We start from the raw sequence: 18,036 nt of genomic DNA on the forward strand, positions 1-18,036 counted from the left end.
ACGGGCTCACCATAGCCCGTCTTACATGGACACTTCGTTCTGAGTAGCTAAATCTAAAACAACAACAACAACATTCCTCTTCACAATCGACTTGAGAATGGTCCGGGATGGACCGAAACGTCATCGTCCCTTCACCATCTAGTGTGTGGTCTGGTCAACATACTTTAACCACGTTATTTTGACTCATCGCCTACATATATTTACTCACACGTAAGTGTCTTTGCTTAATTTCTTTGATTCTCTACCTTCCTTTACACAGCCTTTTCGCGCCTTTGAATCTTCCCTTCTTGCCGCTAAGCGTTGAAAGAACCAGCTCAGGTTTCTTAAAGACTGTCTTGCTGAGCAAGTTCTCCCTCTTTCTTTATCTCACTTTCTCTGGCTCAACACTTCGGGATCTCCTTTTTCTGAACATGCCCACCTTCTTCTACAAGAACTTATTCATGCCACCTCCTTGCAAGTTGACGAGGCTTTTCTAGCTGTTCGTCAACATCAACGCTTTCTGTCCTCAACTCTTCCCAGTGATCTTTGCAGTATCATATTTCCAATTGCATTTGACACAGCTCATGTCTCCTCTTCGCACCACTCCTCCACACTACACAACAAACTTCAACGCCTGATCTCCAACAGTCCTTGGGGCCAAATACTCTCTCTCTGACTGTGTTGCCAACCTTTCATCCTACCCTCTTTCTAAGCACCAGCAAGCACTTCTTGGCCTTGGTCTTTCTTTTGCTAACTTCCCCTGGCCCACGCTGTGGCATTGACCTCATTAGATCCTTTGACAGGTTTGTCAATTCTAACTCTAGTACTCTTACAGGCCTGTCTGCCTTTAGAGGGGCCTTTATCCCCGTTCTTGACAGCTTGGTTTCTAAAATCACCACCTTCCTCGTCGCTTCCAGCTTGCCCTTGCCTCCCTGAAATCTAACAACGCTATTCATACCCTTCCTTCCGACAAAGGCAATTCGGTAGTTGTCCTTGACCGTGAGGACTACCTCCGATAACCAGATGTCTTGCTCTCTGACTCTCGCACTTATGCTCCTCTGACTTCTAACCCCTTGGATCGCCTCAAAACTTCCTTTAACCGCAAAAAAAGACAGCTCTTGTGACGGTGTTCCCCCCCCCCCTTATTTTTCTCCCACGCCAGCTGTAAGAGTCATATCCACTTTACCCGAGTGTTCTCTACGTTCTGGGGAACAATTCGACATATGTGGGAGCGTGGAGTGTTCTCGCGTTGGCGAGAAATTCGCAAAAGAAGAGTATTTTGGCCTGTGGTTTAGGCCCTTTAGAACGCCAATATGGCGCCAGCCCCTCCGTTTTGCCGCCAAAACGGTATGACGTCAGTAGCACCAGATTGGTCAGGAACAGTGACGTGGCACAGGAAGCAAACGAGAAACGCCTCTGGCCAGTATGACGTCACGAGAGCAAGGGGGTCCGGACATCGCTCCCCGGTGGCGCCAGGAGTTTGACATGACACGTCGAGGAGGTCGGAAGTGCGAGAGAGGATCCTGTCAGTTTGACAGTTTACCTCGTTCTGGTGGATTTTACGCGTCACCCAGTAGTCTGCAAGCAGACAGTGAGGTCTTCCTGAATTCCATGTGTTGGACCGAAGAAGGAATCGACGAGAATTGAGCAGCAAGTTCTCCAGTAACAGGCGCTTTGCAAGAGGTGAAGTCACTTGCAGTGACATACTGGACGTCCGTGCAACTTCACCCATTTAGTGATGACGTAGCGGCTGGGCCAATCCACCGAGAGTCAGTAGAAGAACGGAACTAGCTGGGAATCAGGACGACTGCAGCCTAGAGAGAGGTCTGCAGCAGTAGTTGTGAGGAGAAGTCGACGGCCAGGAGACCGACTCCAACCCTTCAAGAAATTGCGGAGGAGCACGGGCCTGCAAAGGATAGAGCATGGTGACGACACGTTTTTTGAGGTGTTGAAGAGGTTCCTGGAGAGAGCATCAGTGTGTGTGTGGGACGTTCCCCACAACGAGTCGAGAGCCGGGGCCAGGAGCTTCAATCCAACTCTCAACAGAGGGCGAGTCCACATCAGTGAGGTGGAAGTAGGAAATTTAGTTTTCCTTCCCATTCCCATTTAGTAAGCTATTTTAGCCAGAGTATCTTCTGTCGTGAGTAAGGCTCACCAATGTCTCTGTCATAGTAAGGTACAGTTGTGCAGAGTGAGGCTGTAGAGAGCTCTCACAATATATATATATATATATATATATATATATATATATATATATATATATATATATATATATATATATATATATATATATATATATATATATATATATATATATATATATATATATATATATATATATATATATATATATATATATATATATATATATATATATATATATATATATATATATATGTGGTGTGTGAAGGGTCCTATGATTTATTGAAGAGTTTGCTGTGTCAAGGACATTTATTACTCAACAAAAATATATTCATGTGTACAGTGATTTTGAATAACATATTCATGTGTACAGTGATTTTCTGTATAATTGCCATTGAAGTGACTTAAGGTGTTTTAGGACAGTACAGTAATTTATTGCATTTATTTCCATTACTGTGATATACGGTGTCCAATGCCATTACTGTGAGCTACTGTGTTTATTGTCATTGAAATGAATTATTGATCTCAAGGCCAGTGCAGTTATCATTGAGTTTATCGCCATTATAGCAAGTTATTGTGTTGATTGCCAGAATTGTGTTTGCTGTGAATTTAAAGAAATAGGCGCTTAACGCCAGGGAAACAAGTAGAGAGAGAGATCATACAGCGAGGGGGCGCGGCGGCTACGAATGACAGGAGGGGGAGTGTTGCTGTCTTGCTGCGCTCCAGTTTATGAAGAGAGTGATCTGGTCATGTACTTCGCCGCCTTGTTGTGGATATAGAGAGAAAATACTTTAATGTTTTAAGTAAAATACAAAACTACCTTCGCGTTTGCATTATCCCTCCATTGCTTGTTGCTACAGAGTCTATTGAAAGAGTGAGAATATTAGAGATACATACCTGCCTGATACCAGATTTATTTAGTGTGTTTTTGACGCTATTACCACAATCCCACGATACCACTGACGTGTTACTGGACACAGGAAACACCAGTTGGCGACCTTTCAGTTAGCAGTAGAGCCCTCTGTCGGGGCGGGCACACGATCGAGAGAATAGATTGTGTTCTCACTCGTCTTTGGCTAGAAGGCCAGCTAGAGATTGACTGGGATACTCTCCAGGTGAACAGTGGCACCTAGAGGATGGAGTGAAGACCTGCAGGGCTACAGTAAGTAACAGTTACCACTACTACTACTTGGTAGTGGCTGGTGAGAGGTAGAAAAACTCCGACATTATCGATATTGACAGGATATTAAGTACACTTACCTTAACTTACTTACTTACTGGACGAAACCCCGACATTGGCGACCTTGCCAGGATTACGATCAGGATTACGATCAGGATTACAATCAGGATAACGATCGGGATAACGATTACGGTTGAGATTGTGGTACTTGACAGTGGTATTAGGTAGAGGTACAGGTAATCACTCGTAGCAAAAGATGGAGGATGAGAAGGTAGCAGGGTTCATTGACACTAGAGATGAGCAGGTGCTGGAGGATTGCACCAAGGCGCAGCTGCAGTCGATAGCTGACCACTTTGGGATAAAGTTGAGATCTTCCAAAGTGGGAGAGAGGAGACTTGAGATCGTGGCACAGCTCAGGGCCCGAGATGAGGCTTTGGTGGAGGAACGGCCACGGACACCTGCCAGTGCAAGAGAAAATTAAAGCATTGGTGGGAGCAGTAGGGGATCCAGCGGCAGCAGGCGCGGTGTCAAGCTGGAGATAATAAAGCTGCAGCTAGAAGCACATCTGAAGTATTAAGAGGCACAGCTGTGCAAGGAAGAGCGTGAGCAAGAAGCACAGCTGAGGCGTGAAGAACGGGAAGCACAGCTGAAACGTGAAGAACAAGAACAGAGAGGCACAGCTGAAGCGTGAAGAACGGGAAGCACAGCTGAAGCGTGAAGAACGGGAAGCACAGCTGAAGCGTGAGGAACAAGAGCGAGAAGCACAGCTGAAGCGTGAAGAGCGAAAGGCACAGCTGAGATGGGAGGAGCGCAAGCTGGAAGTTAAGCTGAAGCAGCAAGAAATTGAAGCTAACCAAGAGGTTGAGCTGAAGTGAGCTGAACTAGGGCTAGCCCCACCTGCCCCTCCACAGCAGGAAGACCGTCGCGTGCGTGAACGAGATTTGCTGGTCTTGGTGCCAAACGAAGCTGAAGGTTTCTTTGACCACTTCGAGAGGGTCGCTACCTTGAAGAAGTGGCCGAGAGCAGAGTGGGCGGAGCTGGTCCAGGGTAGGCTCACCGGTGAAGCTCGTGAAGCCTACAACATGCTTGACCTCAAGGAGTGCACCAACTACGATGCTGTGAAGAAAGCCGTGCTCCATTCCTTCAAGCTGACGCCAGAAAGTTATAGGAAACGATTCCGTGAATGTACCCGTTCGCCAGGAAAATCTTATGCAGAGACGGCGAGGGACATGGAGAGAAAATTCCTAAAGTGGCTGGAATCTGAAGGAGCGAAATCAGCTGAGGATGTCAAGAGGCTAATGGTCATGGAGAAGTTTATATCCGTGCTCTTTCCTGAGATCAGGGATACAGTCAAGGAGGCGGACATAAAGGACCTGACGTCTGCTGCTGACAGAGCTGACATGCCGGAGGAAGCCTTGCGACCGCGCAGAGAGGGACAGCACCGACCGCCAGTATACTCCGGATATGGGAAAAGTTATAGAAGGATGGACGGATGGAGGACAGGAGCGAGTTCTCCCAAATCCCACCTCTCGAGTGGAGACGGTAGGGGATCAAAGAGTTCTGTGGAGCCGGTTAAGAAGACCCTAGCTGAGAGTTCAGGAGCTGTTGCTGTGACGAGAGACACTGCGAAGGAGACGACAGAAGGCGCGAGGAAGACCCACTGAGCGACTGCCTCTGGAGGCGTTGCCAGGGCGAGCGGTGGTGGAAGATCACCGCCAAGGAGGATCCGCTGTTACAACTGTGGAGCATTTGGACACGTCGCGCGGGAATGCAGACGCCCTAAGCAGCGAGGAAACGTTGCTTTCGTTTGGGTGGAGGACCAGATGGCCGAGAGGGTGCTTGGTCTCCCCGTACCAAGTGGGGAGAAGTTCACCCGTTCGTGTGTGAGGGGACCATGAGGATGGGGGATGCAGACCCCATTCCTGTGAAGATATTGAGAGACACCGGGGCTGATTTTACCCTGGTGAGTAGAACCCTGTTCCCCGAGGGTTACGAGAGTACCAGTGTGGGGGGTGGCTATTGTGACCACTGTGGGAGGCCCAGTGAGGGTGACCCTGCACGAGTTGACTCTAGATTCTGATTATGGCTGCCAGACCCTAGTGGTAGGGGTCTGCACCTCAATGCCCAAGATGGAGGCGCAAGTCATCCTTGGAAATGACGCCTGTGGAGGATGTGTCCTCCCTAACCTTGTGAAAAGCGAAGAGTGCTTGGAGCACTATATAGAGAGAGGCGGGGTATTAGACACCTGTGGGAACGAGAAGGAAAGTGCCGAGGTGACATTCCCTGTGTGTGCTGTGATCACACAGGGAATGTGTGATCACAGCTGTGAGGCGTGCACGATCACTGGGGGTTTTTGCTGCCTCCAGCAAAGCTGTGGCTTCTTTGTCTACAATGGGGCTGTCCCAATTGGACTGTTTCTTGGCTTTCGGCATGGCTGGTCTGAGTGCTGGGTTTGCCATGGCACCCCATTTCGTGTCGCATTCCGTGTAATGGGGGTCCTGTATCCCCGCTACATCACTCAGGGTGTCAGGTAGAATTTCCTTAACCAGGTCATCTGATGCTGAGGAGGAAGACAGGAAGGCTGGGACAGCAATTTGGGTGGCGGTCCGGACACCCAAGCCACCGAACCTAACAGGAAGAGTGGCTTGTTTCCACTGGCATTTGTTGAGGGAGAGGTTAACAACTTTTTTCCAGCATGGTCTTCAGTAAGAGGTCATACTCTTCAAGCTTTCGGCTGTCGTAAGATGGGGCGCACCTCAGAAAGTAGGTTAGCCTCGGAAGGGATAGGCATTTGGTGAGGAGATAAAAAGCATCGTGGGCATCGATGTCACCTATTCTGTCTTCCATCCTCCTAAGATCTGCGATTTTCTTGTCAAGGATCTCCTCAATGGCGTTAGACCCGAGGGGGGCTCCAAGGAGGGTGCTGTTCTCGGCCCTAATGACATGGACTCCAGGCAAGGCAGACCTTATTCTAGCAATGATGTCTGGGTTGGAAGAGAATACTTCACACTTGGAAGGGTTCAGGACGAGACCCAGGCTTACTTCTTGCTCCCTTATTTTCCTGATATCTGCCAAGAGATGGTCTACGGTGCCAGCTATAGTGCCATCATCCAAAAACCAGATGTTGAACTCGCTGGACAAGCTTTCGGTGATTTCTTTTAAGACTAAGCAGAAAAGAAGGGGAACAAGAGGATCACCTTTCTGAACACCTTTACATGATCTGATTTCATGTTCACCAAAGAGCAGTTTTGACTCACCACTGTAGCACGATAGTATGAACGGGTAGAGGGGCCGGAAATGGCGATGTACGGCACAAAGTACTGCATCTCTTCTTACCATGTTGAAGGCATTCTTAAAGTCCAGTTTGAGCAGGGCCTTTTCATCAGAAATGTTGGGGATGTATGCTCGTGCTGCATGGGCAGCCGCTTCACAGCCTTGGGGGATTCCAAATCCTAGCTGGATTGGTTTCAGCAATTCAGCCGCTTGCTGGCTGACAACCCTTGTAGCAGCCTTGGCAATCAGGCGTCGGAGAGTGTTGCCAACAGTGATTGGCCTGATTCCTTCGTCCTTCTTTTTGAGAGCACAGAGGGAGGCACCAAAAAAGAGAGGCCTGATGACCTCAGGTATATCACCAGCCAGGCACATGTTGACGAATCTTGTGAGTTCCATAAGAAGATCTTGTGCAGTATCGCCAACTGCAGGATTTAACATTTGTTTGATGTGTTGAGGTTTTAACCCTGTAAAGCCGCCTGCTGACCCAGGTGGAAAAGAAAGGGCTGCTTTGTAGACCTCAGATTCACCAACGGTTAATGGGTGATTAACCGCCCAGTTGATGGTGTCGGCTGATGGCGGAACGATGTTGTCGCCTTGAGGGGCTCTGGGTGGGTGCTTGCTTTGCAGGGCCCGTGCTGTGGCTGAGTTTCGAGGAGCAATTTTCTCGTCACTGGTGAGGACTCTAATAGCACTTGCGGTATTTCCCTCTTCAATTTTCTTGGAGATTTGTGCTCTGAGTTTGTACGTTTCCGGTATGTTGTTGTTACCATTTCTGCGGTGGGTGTGTTTAGCTCCGAGAGGCAGGCGAACTAGGTTATCCCTCCTTGGGTATTCATTTATCGCCCTCAGGACCGAGGAAGCAAGTGATTTATCCCTCCTTGGAGGGACAGTGAGGCATACATTGCCAAACAGAAGGACATTATGCCACGCTTGAATGTTTTCCGGGGCATCATTGACCCTTTTCAGAAGATCACAAAGTTTGGCTGCTGCATTTGGGCGGGCTGCTTTTGGGATGTGTGGTAATGTTCTAGCAGACGTCGCTATGATCGCTTGGGTGAGGTTCTCAGATGAGATTAGGTTAATGGGAGTCTCTTCCCTAACTGTCAACGGCAGCTGGCCATTGCTTCCCTTCGGAAGCTGGTGGGAACCATTGCATCTTACCTCGTTGACGGTGTGAAAGCGGATGACACCACCGTTGGAGTTTACGGCGGTGTTTTTGTTGCATACTCGGCAAAAACTTCTTTTAGGAGTAGTTGTTGGTACCTCAGGGCTTGTGGAGTCCTGCCCGACCGCTGGGACCCCTTCCATTTCAACTCGGTTGGGAGAGTTAAACTGTGCATTGTTCTATAGAGGGGGGCAAACACACTGGGTCATGGCAAAGCAACTGCCAGCAACTGGGTGTGGAGGCATCAACTGGGTGTGGAAAAAGCACCTGGGTGTGGAGCCAGCAACTGGGTGTGGAGCCAGCAACTGGGTGTGGAGCCAGCAACCGGGTGTAGAGGCATCAACTGGGTGTGGAGCCAGCAACTGGGTGCAGCGGCATCAACTGGGTGTGGAGGCATCAACTGGGTGTGGAGACCGCAGCTGGGTGTAGAGGCATCAACTGGGTGTGGAGGCATCAACTGGGTGTGGAGGCATCAACTGGGTGTGGAGGCATCAACTGGGTGTGGAGGCATCAGCTGGGTGTGGAGGCCGCGATAGGGTGTGGAGGCCGCGGCTGGGTGTGGAGGCCGCGGCTGGGTGTGGAGGCCGCGGCTGGGTGTGGAGGCCGCAGCTGGGTGTAGAGGCCGCGGCTGGGTGTGGAGGCCGCGGCTGGGTGTGGAGGCCGCGGCTGGGTGTGGAGGCCGCAGCTGGGTGTGGAGGCCGCGGCTGGGTGTGGAGGCCGCGGCTGGGTGTGGAGGCCGCGGCTGGGTGTGGAGGCCGCGGCTGGGTGTGGAGGCCGCGGCTGGGTGTGGAGGCCGCGCCTGGGTGTGGAGGCCGCGGCTGGGTGTGGAGGCCGCGGCTGGGTGTGGAGGCCGCGGTAGGGTGTGGAGGCCGCGGCTGGGTGTGGAGGCCGCGGCTGGGTGTGGAGGCCGCGGCTGGGTGTGGAGGCCGCGCCTGGGTGTGAAGGCCGCGGCTGGGTGTGGAGGCTGCGGCTGGGTGTGGAGGCCGCAGCTGGGGGTGGAGGCCGGTGGGGCGAGGGTCAGCTCAGGTAGTGAGGTGGGGGGGGGGATGGGGTCGGTTTGGGGGAGGCGTGGTATCGAGTGGGCTATACACGTGACACACAATATACATTCATACATATGTACACCAGAGTATGTGCGACACTGAGAATATGGGGTTGGCACTTTGTTATTTGTATGACACTATAAACTGGGGTTGACACTTTGTGATGTGTATGGCACTGAGTATCGGAGTTGGCACTTTGAGATGTATATTTCACTATGGTACTATATATACATGGTATTCACTTTGTATGTATATATATATATATATATATATATATATATATATGTGTTGGTTGTCTCTTCAGAGGTTGCATGGCGTTTCACTTTCCTTCTTATGATGTCTTCGACGAAATCATTGGAAAAGCCGTTGTTGACTAGGACCTGCCTTACCCTACAGAGTTCTTCGTCGACTTGCTTCCATTCTGAGCTGTGGCTGAGAGCACGGTCGACATATGCGTTAACAACACTCCTCTTGTACCTATCTGGGCAGTCGCTTTTGGCATTTAGGCACATTACTATGTTCGTTTCCTGCAGTCTACACTAAGGAAACGAAATGAATGGTATGGTAAACAACACAGCTCAATTCCAATGCATTTCACACAAAATAATTAAATCAAAGTGGCAATAAATCAAAATCTATGAAAATTCAATTTATCAGTGCATTCAGAAACATTGAAATGGAATTGTAACATATTTAGTATAGCATGTGTGTTGCTCTAACAGGCAACAGATGGCGCTGTTTTTCAAGAAAAGCATAATTTTACCTGTCACAGGTGTGGCATCTATACTTATACTTACAAATAGAATGGTATGTTAAACAACACAGCTTAATTCGAACACAATGTCACACAAAATAATAAAAAAATCAAATATATTGATATTTATGAAAATAAAATTTATCAATGCAATCGGAGACATGGAACTCCTGACATATTTAGTATAGCGTGCATGTTGCGACCACGCATACACCTGTATGATCATACTGAGATTGGTGTATGAGTGTGCTCAAACTATACAGTGATATCTTGGTTGATAGCCTGGTATCACGAATATTGTGTATATGATGTAATCTCATGTTACCATATATTATTCTTATTTTATATATTGTCAATGTGTGACGTACATTTCCAAGTCTATATTAATTCTGTATCAAAGTTCTATGACATGTAATTTTGGATATATATATTAGATGTCTAGTTATAGCTGTAACCTAATGTCATAGATTTGAAAAACATCCTTGTATGGTTATTGTAAGTAATGCTACATCAATACTATATAGGTAACATTATGTGGACCATGTTAGAGAGTGTATACATTTAGTTTCCATATGTATTCATCACATGTATACTGAGAAGATTCCATATTAGTGTTGCACCTTGCATTGCCCATTTGTCCTGACATTATATGAAATTATGGCACTGTGAAACGTTATCCACTTAGGCAATCTTATGATACACGTGTTGTATATATCTAAAATATTTATTATCTTTGTATATAACCGTTGGTGAATGTCGTTGAATCCTCCAACCCCCCCCCCTCCCCCAGTGAAGTACCGACTTTATCTGTGTTACCATCTCGATGTGATTTCTTTGTGTACTTATTTGGTAATTCAAAATAATTTCCTTAATGTATTCAATTATTATTATATATCATTATGTAAGGTTGTGCCTTATACTCTTTAAGTTGTTGTATAGTGAATTAGAAGTTCCTGAGTGAGTTTATATTGTAAATGAGTTAGAGAGAATTGAAAGCTTCAGTTCAGTTGACTTATTGGAGTTGGTTACAGTGTCGCCTCTCGGCAAGGATCGCTCCAGGCGTCACTGGTCTTTGATCTCCTCAGGCGAGCGGACCTGTTAAGGGTTTAGTCCGTGATTTGTGACCTTATTTGGGTATTCTGCCTGCTAGATTTTACCCATTTAACTGTATGTATTTATGTGGATCATTTTCTGGTGTTGTCCATTATGTATACCAGGTGATAGATGATTTTTATGTGTCGTAGTGAGGTGATATATTTTGAGTAACTTGTGAAATGCCAAGGTGCTGTATGTGATATTATTCCTCATACCTCATGTGTGATTGACACACCACCATCCTCGTTGGTATTAGCCGCATATAGGCATTAGTGTTCCCCTGCGCTAGGTAAAGCTCCTGGTGTCAGCTAGTGTTCATTGATGCAGTTTACAGACCTGTATTTGTTTGATCATGCCCAGTTGTTGAGAAGCTGGATATGTGTGTGATATTAATAGAAAGTTTTATTTATTATTGTTGTGGAATGTTCTTAATGCCAGTAAACTGGAATATTTGTTGCTAGCCTTTTACTCCCCCCCCCCGTCCGCTAGAACCTTGATTGATATATGGCCAGGCTATGTGTTCCAGTGATGCTGAAGTTTACTCCCATAAATATTAATATGGGAATCTTATATCCCTCAGTCCATAACATTATATTATTATTTGGGAGCCTGTCTGGGATCATCAATCAGGTAACTCCTGTTGTTTCAGGATCTTTAGGATGTAACTCTTGTTTCCAGGACAATTATTGTTGTAATCCTAGTGTTCAGGATTAATAATTATATATGACACAGTAGAACTGATTCATGAATATTTTCTAGCTTGTTGTGCCTATTTGAAGTAAATGCTGCAGTATCATTTCCTTGAAGACACTTTGATGACTTGTGTTTATGTGTATTATTCAGCTTGCAGTCCTATGTGAATCTAGTTATTACAATTAGCACTTGCAATGCTGCACGACAGAGGTAAGTGTTACATTTTTGTCGCAGGGTCATATGCAAATCGATTATATTCTTATTGTGGTATAATAATTTTTTTTTAGTGTCTTAATAATTAATTATTATGGAACAATTAGTAAAATAAATTTTGCAAAATCCATCAGTAGATAGCATAAGAAAAATACCTTAAGAAAATCAGTGTTGATTTGTATGGGAAAAACCCTAGAGTTAGAAGTGGTACCCAGAATGACTAAAGCTAAGTTACTGAGAGTTATTTTTCTGCATCTAGTAGAAGATGGCGTGTTACGTTATGAGGTATTAGAAGAATACCATGATGAGTTTGAGAGTACTGCCAGACTAACAAGGCAGGAGTTAGAACTTCAGCTAAAGAAAGTTGAGTTTGAAAGGTTTAAGTGTGAAGAAGAAACTAAACAAAAAGTTGAAACTAGACAAAGAAGAAACTAAACAAAGAGAAGAGGAAACTAAGCAGAGAGAAGCAGAGTTAGAGACAGTTAGAATTAAACAGCAGATAACTGAGGCACAGATTAGGCTTAAGGAGAAAAAGTTAGAAGTTACAGCCACAGCCAGTAATAAGGGTTCTAAGGGAAGTTCTAGTAGAAGTAGTCACAGTAGTGGACTTTACTTTCTTAAAGAGTTTGAATTACCCAAATTTAATGAGAAGGACCCTGAATTGTTTTTCTTACATTTTTCCAAGCTAGCTACTAGTTTAAAATGGCCAGAAGATTCTTCGGTGACCAATATGCAAGGTCAGTTGTGCGGGAAGGCACAAGAGATTTTCGCTTCGCTCCTTTTCGAAGACAGCTTTCATTACTCCACAGAAAAAAAGAGGATCTTGTAAGAGTAAAGAGTATGAACTCAATGCAGAAGCATTAAGACGAAAGTTTAGAGGTTTCAAGCGTGCACCTGATCGGACAGTTACAGATTTTGCTCGAGCAAAAGAATCAATTTTTGATAGGTGGCTAAACCGAAATAATATTCATGATTTTTTGTCACTTAAGCAGCTCATCCTAGTTGAAGAACTTTTGTCTTGTTTGCCTGTAAAGTTGACCATGGCACTAGCCATAGGTAAACGTTCTTACAAGGATGTTCATGAGTTAGCTATGTTGGCAGATGAACATGAGACGATTTTTAAGATACGTATAACAATTTTAACATGACACCTAAAACATTCACTTTTAGGCAGGCAAATCCTGAGAAGTCAAAGAATAGTCATTATAATGCTAAGTCTGTTCTTACAGCCAGGGCACACCAAGCATCTGTTAGATCTAAGGGTATTGTTAACCAAAGTAAAGCTACATCAGTTTCGACAAGTTCGACTGATGTGAAACAATGTAATTATTGTCACAAGAAGGGCCATGTTGTTTGTCATTGTTTCAGGTTACATCCGGAATTACGACCAAATGCTTTGGTGGTGAGTAAAAGTAGGCAAGGTCATAATTCTGAGACATTTTGTAAGGATGAACCACAGTGACTTGCTGATTTTGACCCCTTACATGATTCGTGCTAAAATGGTTGGAGTTGTAGACAAGTGGATTCCTATAGTTATTTTTAGAGACACTGGTGCATCGTTAACCTTGATTACTTCCAGTATGTTGTCCAAGGTCAAGAAGATTGACCTGGACGAAGTAATTCTTATACAGGGTATAGTTGGGGTAGTGCAACGTGTTCTCCTCATGCAAGTTTACATTAAATCCCCCTATACTCCTGAACTATGTACTGTAGGTGTGTGTGATACCTTACCTATTCCTGGTGTCGATATAATTCTTGGAAATGACATTGCCGGCACTACGATAAACAGTCATCTACCCGTCATGTTCAATGACCCAGGTAGAGTTCTCTCAGAAACGAGTGAGATTGCTCCTGAAGTGTATCCAGCCTGCGCAGTCACCAGATCTCAAGTCGCCAAGTCCCAGAGTGATGTTTCCAATCCTACAACCGGAGGGATGGCTGGAAAACCTTCAACGTTAGAACCGGAAATAAAGTTGGTTGACACTCTTATGTCTAGGTTGGATGAAGTTAGTACAGTTGAGGGAGTTGTGCCAAGTAAGAAAGTTGTACCGTCTATTATTACCTCTTCCCCTAACAATCCTTGCCATCCTTCCCCTAACAATCCCCTTGCAATCCTTACATTCTCAAAAGCAAATTTTCCATGCTGTTGTTGATGTTGTTGCTTTAGACTTAGCTACTCAGAACTAAATGTCCATGTAGCACGGGCTATAGTGAATCCGTACTTGAGTTTGGTTATTCGCTATAACCTCGTTACTATGATATTTGGGTCATAGTTTTAATTGGAGGCGGGGTTTCCCACTTTTCTCCCATTTTTTTCTGCTTCTGTTTTAATGCCCTGATTTTAGTCTTGTTTTAATAACATTACCATGGCGGCAGATATAGATGCACAGTGTTCAATACTGTGTTCTACTTTTCTAACCATTGTAGTCGCTGTGGAATTTACATCTAATACAGCTGCTGTCGTTGGATTAATGTTGAGTTTGATGCGCAGTGCTTCAGTTGCTTCGCATCCCATTAAGTAATTCAATTGTGGCACCATTGCATTTGTTCCACAGATATAACAATTTAAATATTGTGCTTATTACCGCCCAGCAGCACTTATAACCAAGTCTGATTATGTGTATGGCTATACAATGTCTCTGGATATCTTTTTGCCAGGCTTGAAAGAGGAGTACCCAGTGGCTTGTTCATAACACATCGCAGTGACTTCCTTCTACTACTTTAGCTTTATGGCGACTGTTGATAATTTGAAGTATTTTCTTCTTGATTTGTTCCTAAGTCTGTGAAAACCTTGGAGGAATTTTAGCCAGTACAACAGGTAAAGCAGTGGCAGTTTTTGCTGTGAGTCTGCGTTTTCATTACCGTCTATACCAATGTGACTTGGTATCCAATTTATAGTGATTGACAGCCATAGATTGTGTGCTTCTTTTCCTATATGTAGAATTTTTGTGAAGAGTTGTATATTATCTCTGTGGTGGCTGAATAACAATGCCTGGAGCGAAGATTTGGAGTCGGTATGAATGATGACAGCATTTAAATTATTCTCAATTGTATAATTTATGGCCTCCTTCAGGGCATATATCGCAATGTTGAGCACCTACTATTCATGCTACAATTAGCTTCTTGGTTGTTAATGTAAACTCCTGCCCCAGCTTTATCTCTTTCTTGATCAACTGATCCATCTATGAAGATGTGAGTCGTCGTCGGTCTTGAGATGGTTTCCATTTGTTGCTCTATGATTGCTTTGAGCCTCTGCGAGTCACATGCTGACTATTTAACTGAAAATCCTTCAATAATTATTGAAATTTATGTCTATTTAAATAATATACATCATCACCAGGGGAGCGGAATGCATAGCAGTGAAAATAAACAGCAATAAAACCAAAACAATTTTCGTTAAAATGAGAACTCAAAATATCAGACTCGCAATACAACGACACGAAATTAAGTGGGTCATTTCTTTTCAACACCTTGGAGTCATAATAGACAGCCATTTGAAATTCACCCAAGAAATTGAATATCTTCGATAACTTTGCAATGCAAGAAAACAGGGAGCTTTGCGCTCCTTGACAAGTAGAAATGGAGCAACTCTACCGGTACTCAAAATGTACTGAGTATTGGTAGTTTTGGCCTTTCATTATAAAGCCAAAAATTGTCGTACTTGAAAATGGAAGCGGCTCGCGAAAATGACGTACTCTCCCGTTTTCTGTTTTGGGTCCTCTGGTAGGTTAGGAGAGAACACTTTAATTTGACCGTTTTCTTGACGTTGGAAAACCTTAGGAGGACGAGCTGATCAGTTAACCAGGCAGCAGCCAACTTGTTGAACCCAAAACAGCTCGGGTTTGGCATTCCACAAGGGTGTGAAGCGGCAGCTCACGCAGCTCGAGCTTTCATGCTAACATCACAGACGAAAAGGCACTGATCAAGCTTGATTTTAAAAATGCCTTCAGTTTGGTGCGGAGGGATGCTGTACTCTATGCGGTTCATCGTCATTTCCTACACCTCTATACATTTGTACATTGTGCTACAATTAAGACCGAAAGATACTTTTTGGCAAATATGAAAGTGACTCGCTAGAAGGCGTCCAACAGGGTGACCCCCCCCCCCCTCCCCCTCATTGATATACTCCTTTTTTGCTAATCATAAAACAAGTCACATAAGTTCTGTGACTTGTGTGTAGGCCAAATACACAAAATTGCATCAACATATGTAATGATCTCCAAGATTATTCTACATACACCTAACTCAGAAAATATCCTCTTGAAGACGTCATCAAGTCCTTCAATAGCAATTGGAGGAAGTTTTAAAGAAACCATAAGAATTTTCTTAATCAATTTACTACTTCATCTCCTTCATTACCATATCTCTATGGCCTTGTCAAGACTCATAAACCTTACTCTCCCATGAGACCTATAATCAGTTTATGGGATCCATTTCTTACAAGTTTTCTAAATTGCTCACCAAAATCCTTTCCCCATTGTAAAGAACTATTTCATCTTCACATTTGACCATTTCTATTGAATAAGTCAACAAATTTAATAATGTTCCAATAATATTATCTCTGCTGGTATTATTATCAATTTCTTTAAGCTGTGTATAAAAGAATGTAAATTTACTTTTAACAATAAGTATTATTTACAGACTTTTGGAATGGCAATGGGGAATCCTTTATCGCCACTTCCTTCATAATTGAACATGCAATTTTTTAAAAAGAAATATGTTTCATAATCATCTGGAATTATTTCATGGTTTAGATATTTTGATGATATTTTGTGTATTCAGCCTACAAATGTAAATTCAGATTTTTTTAGCTAAACTTAATGATCGAGTCACCTGTATAAAATTTACTACAGAGACTGAAATTGATAAAATGTTTGTCAATGTTAGATATACTTATTCATAGGGAAGATTTTTCACTAATGTTTAGTGTTTACAGAAGGCCTACGAATAATTTATCTTATGTTCATTATTTCTCAGGGCATAGATACAATATGAAACAATCAATTTTTTCCTTTATATATCTATGAACTTTTCGTGTTGTTAGCCCAGAATTCTTGGATGAAGAATTTAAGAATATTGATTATATTGGTCTTATTAAGGTTTGTTATCCACTGAGTTTTTTGGAAGTCTGCCGCAGCAAAGCACGTCGTACTTATTATAATAATATATGCAGTGAGAAAATTGGCTCAAAGAATGTGTTATGTTCACCATATCTTTCTGTATTCGATAATATTATCAAGGCCTTGAAACTTTTTGATATACGTGTATTGTTTAATATCGAAAATACTGTTGGAAAACTATTAGTTGGAAACAGTCCTTGTAGTGATAATTGTGTCATTTATGAAATACACTGTAAAGAGTGTAATAGGTTTAATATTGGGCAAACATCCAAAAATTTTAAATTTAAAATTTTGCAACATAAATACTCTGTAGGACAAAGCCAATTTTCTACTGCTGTGTTTGTTCATCTGCCAAAAAGTTCTCTCCAAATTGATTGGGAGAGGGCTTCTTCATTAATGAATTGGAAATCCTTTTCAATAGAAACATTATTTTAATATAGATTAAAAAATCATGTAATTTGAGCATTAGTAGTGATCTGTATAATTTAGATAAACATTGAAAAATGTTAAACAATTCTCTTAGTATATAGCATCAGTCGTGAAAAAATTCCTCTCAATATGTTACAAAATAGATTTTATATGATTACTCGTGCTAGTAAATTTGCTCGCAGCGCAACACGTACTGGTGTAAAATCAATGCAGTCAGTCATTGTGGTCTCACCTGATTTCCTTCTAACAATCAGATTTTATGCAAAGAGATCGAAAAATACGTTAATAAAAAAGTACTTTTGCTCAATGGCAACTGTTCATAGTTGGCCATCAAGACATCCCAGCTTACTCTCACCACAAAAGTGACTGAGTGTCTTTCATAGAGATAGGAAGGGCGTCGACGCGCTATTTCATCGTGGCGCATATCACTCGGTTCATTCGCCCTTTCAACATTTATTCACGAAGTCTTCCCTGTCTAACAAAGCTAAATAGAATTGGGAAAGAATCTTGCATGCTCTACGAATAAGAGAAAGGCAGAGATTAGTGAGTGTACGGAGAGAGGAGGGAAGGCTGCGGTGGCCGATAAAGGCGGAGATTAGCGAGTGTACAGAGAGAGGAGGAAAGGCTGTGGCGGCCCATACGCCACGCTCGCCCCATGCAACACACTCTCACCCCACTTCAGCCACACACCCTCCCTGCCTCAGTGCCACACACCCTCCCTGCCTCAGTGCCACACATCCGTACACTGCCTCAGTGCCACACATCCGTACACTGCCTCAGTGCCACACATCCGTACACTGCCTCAGTGCCACACATCCATACACTGCCTCAGTGCCACACATCCTCCCTGCCTCAGTGCCACACACCCTCCCTGCCTCAGTGCCACACATTGCCAGTTAGTATCACCTATCCATAGGCAATAAAGTTACTGAATGATATTTTTGTTTTAC

At 43.9% G+C, this 18,036-nt stretch overlaps 1 protein-coding gene across 1 annotated transcript; it reads left to right on the forward strand.

Moving 5' to 3' along the window:
* Positions 1-3,557: 3,557 nt before the first annotated feature.
* On the forward strand, positions 3,558-4,965 carry LOC138365082 (uncharacterized). Its single transcript, XM_069325192.1, has 3 exons — positions 3,558-3,680; positions 3,961-4,161; positions 4,213-4,965. The coding sequence occupies exons 1-3, from the start codon at positions 3,558-3,560 to the stop codon at positions 4,963-4,965; spliced, it is 1,077 nt and encodes a 358-aa protein (XP_069181293.1).
* Positions 4,966-18,036: the final 13,071 nt, after the last annotated feature.

The sequence above is a fragment of the Procambarus clarkii genome, chromosome 15, assembly GCF_040958095.1.
Source record: "Procambarus clarkii isolate CNS0578487 chromosome 15, FALCON_Pclarkii_2.0, whole genome shotgun sequence".
Lineage (NCBI taxonomy): Eukaryota > Metazoa > Arthropoda > Malacostraca > Decapoda > Cambaridae > Procambarus > Procambarus clarkii.